This window comes from Equus przewalskii, chromosome 26, assembly GCF_037783145.1.
Source record: "Equus przewalskii isolate Varuska chromosome 26, EquPr2, whole genome shotgun sequence".
NCBI lineage: Eukaryota > Metazoa > Chordata > Mammalia > Perissodactyla > Equidae > Equus > Equus przewalskii.
This window is the reverse complement of record NC_091856.1, coordinates 38,048,296-38,066,875: the sequence shown is the minus strand read 5'-3', so window position 1 is coordinate 38,066,875 and position 18,580 is coordinate 38,048,296. Positions and strand designations below refer to the sequence as shown.

The window sequence follows — 18,580 nt, the reverse complement described above, 5'->3', positions numbered from 1 at the left end:
AGCACACTTGGTCCCGGATGTGGGGCTGGGGACCACCATGGTGCTGAGGGCTCCTGTGCACCCCTAGGTACGTGAAGGGCTACCCCCCCAACTCGCCCTACATCGGGAGCTCACCCACCCTGTGTCACCTCCTGCCCGTGAAAGCCCCCTTCTGCTGCCTGCGGCTGGACAAGGTGAGTGGCGTCCAGCAGCGCTCCGCGTGACTTTGCGTTCCCACACGATTGCAAACTTATGGGACGCTGAGAACATGGGGATGAAACCCCGGACCCTCTACCCAGACCCAGACGGTTCCATCCCCCTCTGTTGGAAGCGTGTTTTTCTGAACCGTGCAGAGCAGGTGGGACCCCCGGCCCCTCCTGCACCAGTGTTTCCTGAGAACGAGGACGACACTCTTGTGACCACAGTTCACGCGCCAAAATCAGGTGTCCGTCCGACCCACAGGCCACCCTCAAAATGCGCTGACTGTCCCCATCGCGCAGTTGTCTTCATGGCTTTCCCGTCAGGAGCAGCCCAGTCACACTCTGCATTTAGCGGTCATGTCTTCATCTCCCTCAATCTGGAGCATTCCTCGGCCCGCCCTCGGGCCTCTTGGGTTTGCAGATGTTTTCTCATAAGAAGACTGAGCTTGTGCATTTGGGGCTGGAACGCCCGCAGGGGACGTGTGTCCCTCTCGGAGGCGTCCTTGGGGTGCAGCTTTGATCACATGGTGCAGTGGCGCCCCCCAGGTTTCTCCGCTGTGGAAACTATGCAGTGTCTGCCTTTCTTATTAAGCCGACCTGGGGAGACGTGGGGACTCGGTCCACCCAACTCCCACCTGCTCGTCCCAGCGTCAGGTGGGGCCTTTCTGTTTCCAAATTCCCTTTGCATGTGTTAGCAGCCTGCTGGGGGAATTGCTTCCCCTCCTCCCGCGTGGACGGTTTTCTTCATTTATGTCTATCAGCGTGAAGCCCGGATCCTTGTTGTGCAGAGGGTTATACCCATTACTTGTTATGCAGTATCGTCATCTGTTACAGATGATTATTGATTTTGATGCTTGAACCTTCCCGGTTCTGCTGGTGGGGGCCCTGCCGGCTGGCTTCCGGGTCGTCCCATGAACACTTCATGTTTTCACACCCACGATGTTCCCACCCATGTAGTACTTGCTGCACTCCGGTCCTGGGACCAACCGCTTCTCCAAGGAACCCTGGTTCTCTTTAGTGGAGAATGATGTTTAGAAACCAAAATCTGGGCGCTGGGCATGCTCAGTGCTGGGGCGTTCCTGCGTCTGGGCCTCTCCGCGGACCGAGCTAGGAAACGTGCTTACACACACATGACATATGTCTGTTCATTTCCGCATCTGCTAAAACCACGTGTTCACACGGACGACTCCCTGCCCTGCCTGATATGGCTGTCGCCACCGCGGCCCCGCTCGCCGCTGTGCTCTGTGGGGAGGGCTCACACGGAGCAGCGCGTGTGGGCGAGGACGGGGGTCTGGTGGCACGTAGAGCTCCCGTGGGGCTCGTGCGGGCCATGAAAGGACGAGGCCAAGCGCCTGATGACCAGGTGTCCCGGGCACCGTCTGGTGAGCTGGCGTCCCCGAGGCCCCCATCGCCAGCGGCCGGCCGTGGCAACATCAACCCCTCCCCACAGGGCTGCAAGCACAACAGCTACGAGGACGCCAAGGCTTACGGCTTCAAGAACAAGCTCATCATCGTCTCGGCGGAGACAGCAGGCAACGGGCTCTACAACTTCATTGTGCCACTGCGGGCCTACTACCGCTCCCGCAAGGAGCTCAACCCCATCGTGCTGCTGCTGGACAACAAGTGAGCCCCCCAGGCTGTGCAGCCAGTGTCCGAGAGGAGGCGGGCACCCCACCACCACCACCACCAAGTCCCAGTCAGCACCGCCCGGGCCTGCAGTCTTAGCCTGGGACCACGAGTCTGCAGACCCCACCAGGGTGGAGGGAGGCCACAGAGGGTTCGCCCCACCCTGCCCACCCTGGGCCCCTGACCTGCCTGGGTCTGCCTCCCACCTTTGAGGTGGGGGGACTGGGAACCGCCCTGGGCCCTGGGCCTGGTCCTTTCCCGCTAGAAAGCCCATCCCTTGCTCCCCACTTGCAGATGCCCCCAGCTCCTCCCTGGCTCCAGCTCCTGTGCCCTCTGGCCCTTGGTAGCGACTGTGAGCCCTCTGGGAGGCCTTCCCCCCAGCACCTTCACCTCTGGAGGCCAGGGTCCAGCCTTGGCTATCTGACCTGGGCAATTCCCACCCCTGGGGCCTTGGGTTCCCCTTGGGTAAAATAAAGAGCTGCCCGTTGTCCTCTAAGGCTCCCAGGCCTGTGCTGTGGTCCTGGGGGAGCCCTGCTCTGCCCAGCCTGCTCACCCAGGGCAGGCCCGGACTGGGTGTGGAGGGGGGCGGCAGAGCAGGACAGGCACCACCAGGGCCTGCTGTCTCCACAGGCCTGACCACCACTTCCTGGAGGCCATCTGCTGCTTCCCCATGGTCTACTACATGGAGGGCTCCGTGGACAAGTAAGGCCAGGCCGCCACTGCCTCCTGCAGAGCCTGGAGCGGGTGGGGCACCTGCCCATCTCTTAGCAGGACCCCTGTCCTCTCCCCTCCTCCTCCAAAATATCCTCCTCCCAGGGTGTGGGGAGGCCAGGAGGTCACAGACGGCCCCCACTGAGGGCTAGGGAGGGCAAGGTGCACCCACAGGGAGTTCCCGGGACCCCCAGCCCGGCCCAGGGAGCCTGGCCACGTGGCTCTCCCCGGCAGCCTGGACAGCCTGCTGCAGAGCGGCATCATCTACGCCGACAACCTGGTGGTGGTGGACAAGGAGAGCACCATGAGTGCCGAGGAGGACTACATGGCCGACGCCAAGACCATCGTCAACGTGCAGACCATGTTCCGGTGAGGGCCATAGCGGGGGTGGCCTCTGGGCTCAAACCCAGTCCTGAGCCAGCCCCTCGGCCATGGGGGGCCCTCTGTGACACCCCCTCCCCACAACATGAGCATGGGACCCGCCCTGAGCCTGCTCCTCATGTCTGTGACCAGGGGACCCACCCTGAGACCCAAGATCAGTGACCAGGGGACACCCCCCAAAGCCCCCCCACATCAGTGACCAGCGGACACCCCCGAGCCCCCACATCAGTGACCACAGGACCCCCCCCCATATCCCCCCTACATCAGTGATCATGGAACACTCCCCAGAGTCCCCACATCAGTGACCACGGGACCCCCCCCCATAGGCCCCCTACATTATTGATCATGGAACACCCCCCAGAGTCCCCACTCAGTGACCTGGGGCCCGCCCTGAGCACCCCCTCCCCGCCAGGCTCTTCCCCAGCCTCAGCATCACCACGGAGCTCACTCACCCGTCCAACATGCGGTTCATGCAGTTCCGCGCCAAGGACAGCTACTCTCTGGCTCTTTCTAAATTGGAAAAGGTGAGCGACCCCCGTCCGGCCTCCTGAGCTGTGGGGGCTCGGAGCTGGCACCAGAGCTTGGGGGCAGCGGGTGAAAGGGGCCGAGGGAGCCTACGGGGAGTGGGGGCTACAGGAGGCCTGCCGCCTGCCCCCCTCTGGCCGGGAGCTTCAGAGTCGGGGTGGCTCGGCTCCCATGTGAGGCTCTTGGTGGTGTCGCCCGGAGCTTTAGGAGCATGGGCCAGGAGCAGATACTGTCCCCTAAGGCAGCGTCCAGGCCTGGCCATGTCTGGGGCCAAAGCTACCTTTCAGGTCAGTAACTAACACAGGTGACACCGGCCACTTGTTTCCTCCACCCCAGACACCCTGAAACGTGTCCATTCTGTCAACTGCCCGGCAGGTGCGTGTGCTCACCCCTGGTACAGACGAGGGACTGGGGATCAGAGAGGGGAGGAGCTTGCCTTAGGTCACACAGCAGAGCCGTGGCAGAGCTGGAATCAGCTTTTCAAGGCTCCATGAAGGGCATCAGCCAGGGTTGGGTGTGGAGCCCAGGGGCTTGGGGGCCAGCCATCAGGGACACAGGCCTCGAGCAGGGGCACGGACAGCGCAGCCCCGGGTGGTGTCACCTCATACATTCACTGACTCAGGCTTGTGCTCAGGCCAGTGCAGCACCATCTTCCACAGCGAGGGGCAGGCCCGCGTGTCAGCGTGAGGGCAGCGATCAGGCCGCCCCGGGCAGACAGGGAGCAGGCGAGTCTCCAGAGGAGGCCCGGTCCCTGGGGGAAGCAGCAGCCTCTCCCTGTGAGCCCCACACACCCCAGCCTGGGCTGAGGTCCCGATCAGGGAGCTGCTTGCCCCGTGCCACACGAGGGGAGATCCCGGGGCTGCCGCCACCCAAGCCAGCCTGCCGTCAATGCCAGACAGAAGGGACGCGCCCTGGAGCTTCATCCACCCTGAACCCAGATGCACGGTGGACGTGCGTCCCACCAACCGTGGACTGGCAGGCCCTTGGGGGCCCTGGAGCTCCACTGCCGCTGCTGCCAGAGGGGTGAGCGAAGCCGGGCAGGTGGCCTCGGGGCCCTTGGGGGAGACAGAGCCTTGGAGCCAGCAGCCTGAGAGCTCAGCTCAGCCGCCACCGTCCTGCCCCAGGAGAGGGCTGTGCCCGCACCTCCCCTCCCACCAGGCCCTCCCTGGAGTCTGCCCGGCCCAGCACTTGGGGCCGGCTCCTGGTCCTGAGCCCACAGGACAGCCCACCGGGCCGCTCAGAGGCCCCCTCCCGCAGCCGTGGGCTGACCTCCGTCACTCGAGCTGGAACTGTGGGAAGACTGGAAGGTGGCAGCTAGCCGCAGCAGCCCCAGCACGCCGGGGTTCCGTGTCCAGAGGCTGGGCTGCTTCCCTGGATCTGCGGGACGCTCAGGACCTGGAGGATCCAGTCTGACCTGAGCCTGGATGGGGTGACCAGCATGGAATCGGGCTCAAGGCCACCCAGTCCTGGATGCTGTCCTGGCGCTGGCCCTCTCTCGCCACCTTCCCTCGAGCTAACACAGCTCGTCCCGGGCCTCCCGCCTCCACCACTTCCAGGAGGTGGCCTTGAAGGAGGTCAGGTCAGCAAGCACGTGGCAGATGTGCTCCCACTTGCCTTCCTTCCGTGGCAGACATCCAAAATCCATCTCCCACTCCCGTCCCTCTGTGGCAGGCATCACCAATCAATCACTCCTTCCCCCGCAGCATCGCCTCCAGTGGCAGGTGCAGCCACTCCTCCCCACCTCAGGATGGCGAACCCAGTCGTGGTTCCGCGATCCAAGCCTGGGGAGAAGTCAGGAAGTCGGCGCAGAAGGCCGCCTCGGGAAGCAGCCCTGGGCTCCTGCTGGCTGATGTGGGGCTGAGGTCCCCGTGAGACACTGGATGGTCAGAGCCACCGTCAAGCCCAATACAGATTCTACTTCAAGGAACACTGAGATGTATAAAGAAGAAAATAAGAAAAGTTTCCTTAGACGCAGCCGGCATCTCTGACACCCAGGCACGGTAGCGGCGTGGAGAGGGCATTCCCCAGAAGAGTGGGGAGGGAAGATGCTCTCCTGAAGATCCCCAAGAACGAGACGTGAGAGAGACGATGGGCCGTGCCCACCGCTGCCCCTCCCAGTCCCCAGGACCCGGCTCCTCCGTGGCGCCGTTGCTCTAACGTTCTCAGTGCACGTGACATTCACCTCTGGCCAGGAGCCCGAGTTCTGAGAGGCTTCCCCTCAGCCGGGGCTGCCCCGTCCGGTCCTGCCTCTGGTTCCCGCTCTGTCCCCGATGCTTCCTGGCCCCATGGTTCTCGGGAAGGGCTCGTCCACGCATGTCCATGTGTCTTGCTGTCGCTTGTAATCTTGAGGCTCCAGGTAAAGCCCCGGGTCCCTCCAGGACGGGCTGCAGCATTCGGAGGGTCTTGTGCAGAGTGAAAATGTGGGCCCCGCGTTCAAAAAGCAGGGAAAAATTTCTGTGAAAGGCACTAAAATTCCAAGCTTTTTCCTCCCTTCGGTGGTCTCTGGACCTGTCACAGTTCTGTTCTTCTCGATTCATCAGTGTTGCTCTGAGTAAAGGAAAGTTAACATTTCTAATGACCCCAGGAGTCTCACCATTCGCCCTGTGCCGTGCCACGCGAGCTCTGAATGCGGGTGTGAGGGTACGGAGATTGGGGCCACCACGGCTCCACGTGGGTGTTCTGTGGCCCACACACATCTCGCTCTTACCAGAACACGAAACGCTGCCCACAGCAAACCCGCTGTTAACACCGCATTCTGCCAGGCCTCACCTCTGGACGTGCCGAGACACCCAGGTGGCTGTCCGCCCTTCCCTTCCATGTCGTTTGCAGCCAAGGGAGTAGCCGATGAGGAGGTAGTGTGAAAGAGAGGACTCGGTGTATTTCTTACCTGCTTTCCGGTTCCAGTGGGAGGTGCGGCCTCGGGGGGCTGTCAGAGCTCCTGAGTCCGGGCCGGGCCATGTGCGGTCCAGCAGGGCGATGCCCCAGAGACACCCCGCCCTAACCACCAGAACCAAGCAGAAAGGGTCCAGGCAGAAGGCACTTCGCAGATGGACTGAGTTGAGAACCCTGAGATGGGCTGATCCTGGGCTACCTGGCAGGCCCAGAGATCAGCAGGGTCCTGAGAAAAGGGAGACGGGAGGGTCAGGGTTGACATGGGATGGGGCTACGCTGCGAGCTCTGAAGACAGAGGAAGGGGCCACAGGCCAGGGAAGGTGGTCAGCTTCCAAAAACTGGAGACAGCGAAGCGAAGAATTCCCACCAGAGCCGCCAGAGGGAGGGCGGCCCCGTGACACCTGGGTTCCTGCCCTGTGACACCCGTTTCCGACTTCCGCCTTGCAGAACTGTGAGAGAATAAATCTGTCTTGTTTGAAGCTGCTAAGTTTGTCACTGGTTCCAGCAGCCGCAGGAAACTCACACGGAGCCACTGAATGAATTCCATGCTCACGGAGCATCGGGGACGCCGTACACGAACGGGGAGGCAGGAACGGCACACGTTCCCCCGTCCCATGGGACTTCAGTTACCATACACAAGTTCAAGGATAAAACTACTGAGATTATTAAGAATTTCAGGGTGGCAACAGCAGAGCATTAAACCAAGCATGGGGCCCCGTGTGACTGCCCTGGTCACACGCCCTCGGGCCGGCCCTGGGCCTCACTTTCATCTCATCAGAGCCCCAGATCCTTACTCCTGAGTTCTGGCCCTGAGTGTGTCCATGGGGGACGTGTGGGTGGGTACTCAGGCTGGTAGTTGAGTTGCACTCAACGCACACGAGTGCACGTGCATACGCTTACCGCCCGCACACGTCCCACACACGCGTGTGCCCCCACGCCTGCTGCCCCGCGCCTCTGTGGCCGTGGACACCAGCCAGCCCGGGACGTCCCTTTCCTGCAGAGGGAGCGGGAGAACGGCTCCAACCTGGCCTTCATGTTCCGCCTGCCCTTCGCCGCCGGGCGCGTCTTCAGCATCAGCATGTTGGACACGTTGCTCTATCAGGTCAGTGGGAGGGCAGGCAGGGAGGGTCTGCGATGCCCGGCCAGCAGCCCTGGCTGTCTCTCGATCTCCAGCCAGTGTCAGGCCCTAGTTCTGAGCGACGCGCCTCCCTCTGAGAGTCCCTCCCCAGGTCCCTGTGAGGCTGGCCAAGCCTGAGTGGCTCTGGACCCTGCCCCTGCCAGGGGCAGCGGAAGTCCACCTGTAAATGTGCCCAGTCCCTTTTCTCCCAGAACGGTGCTGCCCTGGGCTCGGCTCCCAGCAGCCTTTGGGTTTCTGATCCCTTTTGACCTAACGCACTTGGCCGAGTGAATTACTGAGGCCAGGAAAGCCTTCCCAGCTTCCATCTGCTGGTGGAGCTGTGCTCTGGGACCAGGCAAACAGGTGGCTTCTGTGTGAGTGCCCGAGAGGCTGTGGGCACCTGGCAGGCGTGTCCGGGGAGCGGGAGAAGGTGCGCCCCTGGGTGCCGCTGCGGATCTGGGCCTGCGGAACTCTGGCCTCACCACGGCCCCTCCCCGGCCAGTCCTTCGTGAAGGACTACATGATCCCCATCACCAGACTGCTGCTGGGCCTCGACACCACGCCGGGCTCCGGCTACCTGTGTGCAGTAAGTGACCGGGCCAGGCGGGTAGGGCGTGTGGGCCGTTCTCAGGGAGGCTGGTCACCCAGCAGCCGAGGGATGCCGGGCACCGCCGCCCGCCAAGGCCGGCCCCCACACAGGGCTCCCGACGTTCCAGATGAAAATCTCCGAGGACGACCTGTGGATCCGCACGTACGGCCGCCTCTTCCAGAAGCTGTGCTCCTCCAGTGCTGAGATCCCCATCGGCATCTACAGGACCGAGTGCCACGTCTTCTCCACCTCGGAGGTGCACAGGCGGGCAGGGGCTCCTGAGGAGCTGGGCGGGGAAGTGGCTTGGCACCGAGGCGGCACCCCCATTTCTCTGTGACCCATTTTGTTTGGGGTATCTGGGCCTTTGCTGTCGGCCCTTTTGGGGTCAGGTCCACGTGCCTCCATACGTGGGGCATCTGGTCAGGCGGCTGTGACCCCCGAATGGGAGAGGGGAGGCTCAAGGGCGCTGTGGGGCCTTGTGCCCATGAGGGGCTCAGGCAATGTTGGGGGCAGGGCCTGAGCCCCCACAGGTACCCAGGCTCCCCTGGCTTCCTTTGCAGCCCCACGACCTCAGAGCCCAGGTGAGTGGCCTCTTCAAGCCACACGAGTTCGCTTCACATGGAAGCATCTTGGCATGTGCAGTCCTGCCTGTGCCTGCACCCACCCTGGCCTGGGAGGGACACAGGGCCCCAGGCAGCAGCAAGGTCAGGGAGCAAATGCCCAGGAGGTCAGCCACGATGCAGCTCTGAAAGGGCTCATGGCATCACCCTCCCATAGAGACAGGGAAACTGAGGCCTGCGGTGGGAAGCCCAGGCCCCTCCAGCCCCACATGCCATCTGCATGTCCTGCCGTGGCCCCCATCATGGGAGGTATCCCCCTACTGGTCTGGCTGACTACCATGCCCTCAGCCCCCACCCTCTCAGGGGTGCTGCCTGGGTGAGGGTCCCCACATCACCCCCAGAGCCCCACTCACCCACTGAGCCACCCACTGGTCCTGGGGCTTCCCAGTCCACCATGCTCCCTGACCCCCTCTATCCCATCCCCCCAAGATGGGGAAACTGAGGCACAGAGAGGGGTGACCCTCCCATGGCAAAGTCAGGACATGCAGGAGCCCGGATGGGACCCACAGAAACGAGGGCCCAGAGAGGTCGCGGGAGCTGCTCTCACCCACCCAGCAATTTGGGGACGGACCTGCATCCAGGGCCGAGGTGGGCGGTGTGGGCTCCAGAGGAGGGCTCCGGCCTGGCCACCTCTCCCAGCTGGAGAAAGGACACTGGCGTCCCTGGGCCCTAGAGTCCCCCAGCGGGGGTGGGCTGTTCTGTCGCCCCAGCCTCTGACCCGCCCCAGCCCCGCCCCGACCGCGCCCCTCCGTGACCACGCCCCTCCCGTCCCCGCCCGCTGCATCCCCGCCCTGTCCCCGCCCCTCTCAGCCCAGCCCAGCCCCGTCCCCGCCCGCTGCACCCCACCCTACAGGCCACGCCCCTATAGGCCACGCCTCCGGCCCCACACTCTGCATTCTAGCCCTGGCCCCGCCTCTCTCAACCCAACCCCGCCCCGTCCCTCTGTGGCGAAGCCCCCTGCCGCGCCCCGCCCTCCCTCCCTCCCTCCCGCGCCCCTCCCTCCCGGCCCCACCTTCCCTCCCTCCCGGCCGCGCCCCTCCCTCCCGCGCCCCGCCCTCCCTCCCCTCCCGGCCGCGCCCCACCCTCCCGGCCACTCCCTCCCTCCCCTCCCGGCCACGCCCCTCCCGCCCCGCCCTCACCCCCCGCCTCGCAGTCGCAGGTCTCGGTGAGCGTGGAGGACTGCGAGGACACGCGGGAAGCCAAGGGGCCCTGGGGCGCGCGGGCGGGCCCCGGCGGAGGTAGCGCGCACGGCCGGCACGGGGGCGGCGGCGACCCGGCCGAGCACCCGCTGCTGCGGCGCAAGAGCCTGCAGTGGGCGCGGAGGCTGAGCCGCAAGAGCCCCAAGCCCGCGGGCAAGGCGGAGGCCGCCGAGTGGATCAGCCAGCAGCGGCTCAGCCTGTACCGGCGCTCCGAGCGGCAGGAGCTCTCCGAGCTGGTCAAGAACCGCATGAAGCACCTGGGGCTGCCCACCACCGGCTACGGTAAGGCCCGCGGGACCGCCCGCACAGGCCAGCAAGGCCACAGCGGCTGCCGCGCCCAGGCGCCGGGGCTCCCGTCGGTCCGCCTCTCCGTCTGCCTTGCTGGCCTCCGCTCACCCGGCTCCAGGCACCCACCACGAGGCCGGGCAGAGCCCCTCTGGTGTGAGGAGGATGCAGGATCCCCCAGAACTGGTGCCCAACCCCATAAGGAAGGCTCATCCCTACTACTCTGGGGCCTCAGCTTCCCCACCTGTAAAAAGAGGGCTGGAGCTGGCTGTGCCTGGCACGCAGTGCTCCTGAGGAGGAGGCTGTGGGGTGGGGAGAGCCAGACTGGGCTCCCTGACAGCCCAGGGCACAGGCTTGGTTGGGGACAGACTGGTCACCTCCAGCCAGTCCTGCTGGGATCAGGAACGTCCGGGGAGACCCCAAAGCCCCCAGCAGACAGAGTGCAGGGGGCGTGTCGGAGGACTGCTGGGCAAATGGCCCGGCACCAGGACACTCCTCCATTGACCACGTGGGACCCACTGTCATTCTGGGCCATGGCCACCCCATTTCTGCTGCTTCATGGTGACACCCCCCACCAGGCATTCATTTTGTCAGCGGATTCACACAGCTCCCTTCTCTCTGTAGCTTGTTTTGGGGAGGAGTTTGTTATCTTAACCAAGAACAGGCCTGGGGTGCCCTGGCTGCTCAGAAGAGAGAACCTCATCCCCTCCCTCACTCTAGAGACTGCCTCTGTTGATGGGGCCGAAGGGGACCCAAGCTCCCCACTGCTGTCTGGCCGCGTCCACACCCTGGGCTGGGTCAAGGCTCTGGCCTGCATTGGGTCCATCTTGGGACCTCTGCCCATCGCTCAGGCCTGGCTCTGTCCTGCAGCGGGCGCCTGCTCTCCCCATCCTGCTTCCTGCCATCTGTCGCCTGGGCCAGGGTCCTGGAGCTCCCCTCCAAATGGGATCAGGTGGCTCAGGGCTCTCCCAGGAGCTGCCCAGGGGTCACCTGGGCCACACCGTCTGCTGGCCGTGCATACCTGGGCCTCAGGAGAGCTCAGAGGCCAGGGGCTTGGGGACAGGTGACCCACGAAAGCCACCCCAGCCCTGTTCCCACCACACCGGTGTCCCTGCCCAGGTGGGTACTCTCACCCCCTTTCCGGTGGGCACTGATGCCGAGGCTCTGAGTCGGGTATCCAGCGTTTATGGCCCCACAGCAAGTATGGCAGATGGAGACTCCAGCCAGGTGACCCCCAGAGCTGGCACCTGCCGCTCAGCGTGCCCCTCGGCCTCCATGACCCCCGCCGCCCCACCCGAGCTTGGCAGAGAAGAAGTGACTTCCATTCAGTGACAGACTCACTTCCCAGGTGGCCAGTGCTGGCTGCTGCCAGTCCCGGTGTGGACGGCCTCCCGTGTGCAGCTGGCTGCCCCCACCCCGCTGTGCCGGCTGCCGCGCGCTGCTTGCTGACCTCTCTCTCTCTCTCTGTTTCTGTCTGTCCCTCTTCCTGTGTGTTCTGTAGAGGATGTAGCAAATTTAACAGCCAGTGATGTCATGAATCGGGTAAACCTGGGATATTTGCAAGGTAATTCTGCTCCGGCGGACTTGGGCTGCCGCTTAAGGGGGCATGCCAACCCTTCGCTGACAGGCAGCCTGGTGCCCGCCCTGCCCTGGCCAGGCAGGCAGACAGGACAGGAGACGAGAGAGGGTCCCTGCAGGCAGGGCCTCACGTGCTCCCAGACTGCCCCATCACGGGGACTTTGACACCTTCCTCCTCTATTGATGACGGGACTGACCCCGAGGAGGCACGTGGCGTGTGCTGGAACCCAGACTGTCACTGTGGCTCCAGCTCGCCCCAGTACTTCTAGTCTGTTGTTTGAGATAAGCCCTGCTGTCCAGGTCTGCCCTGACCGCACAGGCGGGCCATCCAGCCTGCAGCAGCCCCCTGAGATGCCCAAGGACCCTGAGCCCACCCAGCTCTCGGGAAGCATCCAGACTGATGGTCCCAGCCAGGGTCCCACATCCCAGCACGGTGGAGCATGGTGAAACCCAGGAGCTGGAGTCTGTTCCGCCCTGAGCCTTCATGGGCCGAGCCAGGTGGATGGTGACATCACTGCCTGCTGGGGCTTCCAGAGGGGGTCTCTCTCTTCAGTTGAGACTAAGCCTGTCCACACCGCATTTCTCATCTAGGGGCTCAGGTGCTGCCCGGGCACCCCATTTCTTCCAAGAAGATGCCCCACAGTCCCCAGACCCACCCCGAGACCCTGACAGAGGTCAGAGCAGAGTCCAGGCCACAGGCCCTGCTGCTGAGACCTCTTCCTTCCCTGGGGGCTCCCCGCGGCCCTAGGGGAGCTCAGAGCCTGCATGCTCAGGCCCCCTGGAGCAGCCCCTTTCTTCAGGGGTGACCCTGGCTGATGGGGCCTCCTGGGCCTGGGCAGGCATTAACTCAGGTGGGACCATTTCTGTGGCTGGCTGGGAGCCGTGTCGGGGCAGACCCAGGCCCGGGAATGGAAACCTCCGTGGTTCGCAGCCTGGCTGGGCCTGTGCAGGTGAAGTGTTGGCATCTCTCCGGTTCCTGTGCTCTTCTTACCCGCAACCCGCAGCAGCGTTCATGGAAGACCCCCGAGCCAGCACGGGTCCAAGTCTGGCAGCTTCCATGAACGGGACAGCTGCATCACCCCCTCCCTGTGCCCAGCTGCACCCCTGCTTCCCGCCAAGGCTCCAGCAGGGGTGGCCTCGCCTGCACAGTCACCAGCACTCACTGGGTGGTGTTTCCCGAGCTCCCCCTTGTGTGGACGTCAAGAGGCGCCTGGGCCAGGACATTAAACCAGTGAAGAGGCGTGATCCTGGGGGGAGGTGACCCCACTAGCCAGGACGGCAGGGCGGTGCCCCCAGGGAGGGTGTCGTCAGGAGGCCCCTCCGGCCCACAGGGCCTGCAGCTGCACGCAGATGAGGGAGGAGATGACCCAGCCCCAATGCACAGACACGACCCCTTCCTCACAGCCACCCTCAGAGGGAGGTGCTCCCCCAGTTCGTAGAGGAGGCTGAGGCTCTGGTAGGTGCGGGGATGGGACCCAGGGCTGTGGGGCTGGGAGTCCGGTCTGCAGGGTCAGGGGGGAGGCGGGGGCCCCCATGGGGTCCTGGAATACCAGGCAGGGGGATATGGAGACGGGGGCAGGAGTGAGGTGGCACAGCCCTGGGTCATCTGCCAGGAGAGCCATTGCCAGCCCCTGCCCCAAGCCTGGGCCCTCATCAGAACACAGCAGTCATGGCAAAGCTGGCCCGTCCTGGGGAAACGGGGTCAGTGCCCTGTGACTGACCAGCACCTCTCAGTCCAGCCCCCAGGAGCACAAAGCCGGGCCTGGCTCAGGCCAAGCTCTGCTAGTCTCAGGAACACCCGTGGTCCGTCCCCCCAGAGGGGGAAGCAGGGGCCCAGGCTGGGTGGGGAGGGCCCTGGCCTGATGACAGCCTCTCCATGGGCATTGTCCGGACTGGCTGTGTCTCAGGATGGCCACCCTGCTGGCGGCTATGGTCAGGAGTGTGGGGGCCCCCGGAGCCTTCGAGAGCTGCCTCTCTCTCCCGCCTGCGTCACCTGCCACTGCCTCTGTGCGCTCCCTGTGCCCCTCCTCCCTGCTGCCCACCCCGGAAATGCATGCCAGGTGCCAGGGGCTGGGTGGTGCACCTTCTGCACAGCCTCCGGCAAGGGCCACCGGGTCGGGGGCCAGCCGCTTCCATCTAAGGGCCTCAGCCACGGGTTTGGGTAAAAGAGCCAGGATAACCGTGGCCAAAGGGCAGAGCAGCTCACCCTCACGTCCTGGATGCGGACATAGAGACTGGCACCAGGTGACTGCCAGAGGGTCTGCACATGTCCACTGGTCCCCCAAGTCCCAGCCTGTGCCCCCCGCCTGCCTCCCAAGAAGCATGCTGTGCTCGACCTGCCTCTGTGGGGATCCCGAATCCAACACCAGATTCGGCTCCGAACTCCCCATTCAGAGAAACAAGACACACCCCCAGAGGGCTGGCCAACCCTCAGCTTCGCCAGCTTCACAGAGAATTCTGTTCCTTTGGCAAGGACACTCCTGACAGGAGGGGATGGTGCAGAGAAAAGGAAATGGGAGGAGCCAGGGGCAGAGGCACCCAGAGCTGCCAACCCTCTGGAGGGTTGTCCCCTGATGCCCCAGACTGGGTCAGGAGGTGCCTTTGACATCATCTGATGGGTTAGCTGAGGCCACAAGCCATTCATTTCCCTGCCAGTGAACTCGGGGGCACTGCCAGCACGGTGCCGAACCCCATCCCTGTATTTGGCCAGGGAGACATCCGTGAGATGACCGCTGTTTCTCCAGAACCTATTCCGGCCACTCCATGAGCTGGACACTGGGCTGTTCTTGTGACGGGCAGCAGCCCAGGCCTTACATGTGCCAAAGGGACCCCTCCTCTGGGCTGACAGCTGCAGGAGGAGGTTTTGGGAAACGGAAGACATGAGTCCAAAGCAGAAGGCTGAGTAAGGGGAGCAGAGGTGGCCTGCCCAGGCCAGGGACCCAGGGCTCTGGGGGCTCGGGGAGCCTGAGGGCTGGGCTAGGTGTGTGTACTGAATATAGGTGTGCACAGGTGTACACAGGTTTATGCAGGTGGTAGGTGCGTGCAGGTGTGCTCGACGCCTCTGCTCAAGGCCACCACATCATAAGATTCAGGCTGCTGGGGCTGAGCAAGCTGCCCGGGGTGTGGGTCGGAGCCAGTGCCCTGCGCCTCGTGGCTGATCCCTGCCTGTGCAGGGCGGGGCCCGGGGCAGGTGTATGTCAGGGACAACCAGCCCTGGATGGGTTCCCCAGGACAAGAGGCTCAGGCAGGATGGCCGGAAAGGCTGGCAAGATTCTGCAGCTGGACCGGAGCTCTCGGCTCCTCCGGGCTGGCAGGCTGGCAAAGCGGAGGGGAGCGGGGTCTGAGTGGTAACCACCCACTGGGGCCCTGTCTCCTTTGCAGATGAGATGAATGACCACCAGAACACCCTCTCCTATGTTCTCATCAACCCCCCACCTGACACGAGGCTGGAGCCCAACGACATCGTGTAAGTACTGTGTCCCCGAGCAGCGCGGACACCGGCCCGTCCACCGCTCCTTGTATAGACGGTGCACAGCCTCGCTGGGCGTCCCAGCCAGGCCCACTCGTTGGCCTCCCTGGGTGGGAGGGCAGCATCCAGGCTCCTCCTACCCCCCACAGGTATCTCATCCGCTCCGACCCCCTCGCCCACGTGGCCAGCAGCTCCCAGAGCCGGAAGAACAGCTGCAGCAACAAGCTGGCCTCCTGCAACCCCGAGACCCGAGACGAGACGCAGCTCTGAGCCAGCCCTGCACGGAGCCCCCACCCTGGAGCAGACCTCGTGCCCGCCCCCGCCGGCATGCGGCGTGATGCATGGAGCCTGCAGGGCCCTCATGCCAGCCTGGCCCTCCCTGCAGCGCTGGCCCGGCCCCCCCACCCTGGGCAAAGCTGCTCCCGAAACTTGACAGAGAGAGGAGACCGAGCACCACTGGCAGGAAGCCTTTTTTAACCTGTTTTTTACAAATCTATACAATCTATGTCTCTTTACACATATGTACCGCAACTCGTGACCAGGTCTGGCTGAGGTGGTGGGAGGGCTGCATGGGGAGGGGACAAGCCCTGGGCCAGAGTCCTGGGCCCCAACATGCACATGCACACAGACACACCCAGCTCATGTGGGGAGTGGGGACACATGGCATCTGGCGACTCTTGGAGCCCGTGCTTTCACTGCCATGCCCTCGTGTCTAACTTGAGTCGGGCCGTGCCCACGGCTCTCGTGGGTCCCAGCTGGCCCTGGGCACACAGCTGTGAGCTGTGAGGGGAACCTATGCTGGTAAGTTGAGCCGCCGGCGGGAGAACACCTTCCGGACGGCAAGGCAAGGCCACTCGCTGGGGCCAAGGGCTGGAAGTGTGCCTTGGCAGCCCCGGCCTGTGAGGAGGGCATGAGGCTGCCACAAGACCCCCGGGGGCCCTGTGACATGTCAGCATTCTCACAGCCACTGACCCTGTGGGAAAGAATCAGATGTCATTTCCTCTGTTTTTACACTGAACTTCTGCAGCCGCGGCATTGGCGGGGCGTCAGGCAGAGGACGGTGCATTTCCACGGACCATTGGACACCCCTTTGACCCCGACCTGAAGCCAGCCCCGAGCTGACGCGCTGGCCCACATCTCTGGATCGGAGATTTGTCTCCTCGGCACAAAAGGGGTTCTGGGAGGCCAGCCATTCAGACTGCTGCCCTGGTTCCTCTATGACTGTTTGTGACAGGTTTTGCACAGTCAGCATTGGGACCTTCTATTAAATAGATGCATCCTGCAGACATGAGCATTGGTTATAAGGCACCCCCTGTACAGCTTCACACTCCAGGCCTGGGTACACCCCTCCTGTTTGACCCATTTCAAGGGTTAGAAACACCACCCTCTAACCCCACATGGGCAAGCCCCTGGTGCGCCGAGAAAAGCCACTGGTTTGGGCACACCTGATAGCAGGGCCCTCCTGGAATGGGAAAGCAAGTCCTAGGTGGCCGTCTGGTGATTGGGTCCTGGTGGCAGGGAAGCATGGCTGTCGGGGGTCGGGGAGTCCAGGAGGGCTCCCTGGCAAGCTGCCTCAGCCCTGGAGCCCAGACGTGCCCCTGGGGTGGGCATGGAGACCCCAGGCCCTGCCCAGAGTCATGCGCACTTGTGTGCGTGCATGCAACTCCCTGACACCACCAGCTGTCGGGGGCCCTGCATTAGGGGCAGGGCTGCCCCAGGGGACGTGTGCACCACGCCAGCACAAAGTCTCTCGGGTTCGTTTTGTGGGGGAGCTCTTGAGTACCCCAAAGCTGGAAGGGGAGGGATCCATGCAGCTGCCAGGGCAGGGTGGCATGGGACGACGGCAGCTGGTAGAGGGGCCTCCCTGAGGGAGGGACATGACCCAGGGGTCCCCCTCTCCTTCCAGCGCCCTGGCCACAGGTCCAGTTTGTCCCCTGACCTGGCCACCTGGGACCCTCCCACTCAGAAAAAGCGTGTCTACAAGCACTTGGTGTGGGGCGTTGGGGACAGGCTAGCCATGGTGGTCAGGAAGGGGCTGCTGATCAAAGTGGGGAAACCCCAGGGCCCTTGGAGTGACAGGCTGTCGACGTGGGCCAGGGTGGCCTCTGGGGACCAGGGCCCGTCCCAGTGGGGTGTCAGTGGCTCCCAGGGTCCTGCCAGTGAGGGCCCCTCCTCTGCCATCACCCCGCAGCAGGGGCATCTCTCCTCTGCGGGCACCCACACCCCAGCTCCCTGAGGGAGGGGCCCCACCTGCCGCTGGGCCGGGGCTCCATCTAGGTGGGCTGCAGCCCCTCGAATCCCAAGCTGGGACGACAGCATCAGAGAGGCATCCCGGGACGTCACCTGACTTCAGTTTGGGATTGACAGGACCGGGGGGTGGGGAGCGAGTTTTGCCTCCAGACGGGACGGAAGAAAGGGGTCTGAGCAAAGGCTGAGGCGCTGAGTGCCGGGGTCAGCGCTACCTTGAACGGGCAAAGATGAGTCTCAGTGTTTTGTGGCAGAAGTTCTCAGACAGAAAATTTCAAACATATGAAACTTCTATTTTCTTTATTCCTAAACTAATAGAAAACTGTTTGCTCAAAATACCAACAATGCGTCGGACGCTTCTAGCTTACACGTCAGTGAAATGAACGACAGCGATGCTCTCGGGGCGGCGGGGGGGGGGGGGGCAGGGTGTGGGAGGGGGTGGCAGGAACGCTGGGCTTCAAGGCACCGCGCCTGGGAGGAGGCTCAGGTGTTTACACACCGCGAACTCCAGGCACCAGAAAGTCTCAGAAAGCAGCGTGACTGACGAGCTGGGAGAGGAAGGGGGTGGAGGCACACAGGACACTTCCTGAAGCCACAGAGGCAGAGAGACGGAGAGACTAAGGTCGGGCAGGGGGCAGCAGACCCCCAGGGAGCTTGCCAGACAGGCCCACCGAGTGGACAGAGAAGCAAGGCCCCAAACTAGCGAGAGACACACGAGCCCCGTGGCCAGGGCACAGGAGGAACGCTGGCCCATGGGCCCCCCGACTCGGGGACACAGGTTTGGGTGGCAGGATTCTAGTCCCAGGTCACACTCGAAGCCATAGCCAGGCCTTCCTCTGGCCTCCACAGAACCACAGAGGCAGGCCTCCCCGCCCATGTTGTCGGACCCCATCCTAACCCTGGTCCAACCCTGACAGTCTTGAAGGTGCCCTTTCCTCCTGGGAGCGCAAGCAGGACTCTCGTACACTGCACGCGCTGTGAAGGGGCCCTCTGTGCTGGGAGCCGCAGCACTTTCGGTGAAACTGGTGGCGAATGCTTCCCGCAGGGGGGGCAGGGCCTCAGGTGGAGGGCACCTGGGGGAAGAGGCTGCTGAGGGCAGGCGGGGATCCAACAGTCATGAGGGTTCGATGCACGCTGAGGTCTGTGGTCCCAGGCGGTGGCC

General features: G+C 63.8%; 1 protein-coding gene across 8 annotated transcripts in view; it reads left to right on the top strand.

Moving 5' to 3' along the window:
• The window catches only part of KCNT1 (potassium sodium-activated channel subfamily T member 1), a 73,497-nt gene extending 57,042 nt beyond the window's left edge, over positions 1-16,455 (top strand). For 5 of the 8 annotated variants that reach the window (XM_070597096.1, XM_070597095.1, XM_070597094.1 and 2 more), the window contains 13 exons: positions 68-173; positions 1,630-1,802; positions 2,436-2,507; positions 2,751-2,885; positions 3,310-3,421; positions 7,315-7,416; positions 7,934-8,017; positions 8,148-8,276; positions 8,581-8,601; positions 9,794-10,121; positions 11,626-11,688; positions 15,084-15,168; positions 15,321-16,455. In XM_070597096.1, the coding sequence (XP_070453197.1) occupies positions 68-173; positions 1,630-1,802; positions 2,436-2,507; positions 2,751-2,885; positions 3,310-3,421; positions 7,315-7,416; positions 7,934-8,017; positions 8,148-8,276; positions 8,581-8,601; positions 9,794-10,121; positions 11,626-11,688; positions 15,084-15,168; positions 15,321-15,441 (1,531 nt within the window). In that variant the 3' untranslated portion in view covers positions 15,442-16,455. Of the gene's footprint in view, positions 1-67; positions 174-1,629; positions 1,803-2,435; positions 2,508-2,750; positions 2,886-3,309; positions 3,422-7,314; positions 7,417-7,933; positions 8,018-8,147; positions 8,277-8,580; positions 8,602-9,069; positions 9,224-9,793; positions 10,122-11,625; positions 11,689-15,083; positions 15,169-15,320 lie in introns of those variants that run through there. The other 3 variants (XM_070597093.1, XM_070597091.1, XM_070597098.1) reach the window with 3 other exon arrangements.
• The last annotated feature ends 2,125 nt before the right edge of the window (positions 16,456-18,580 follow it).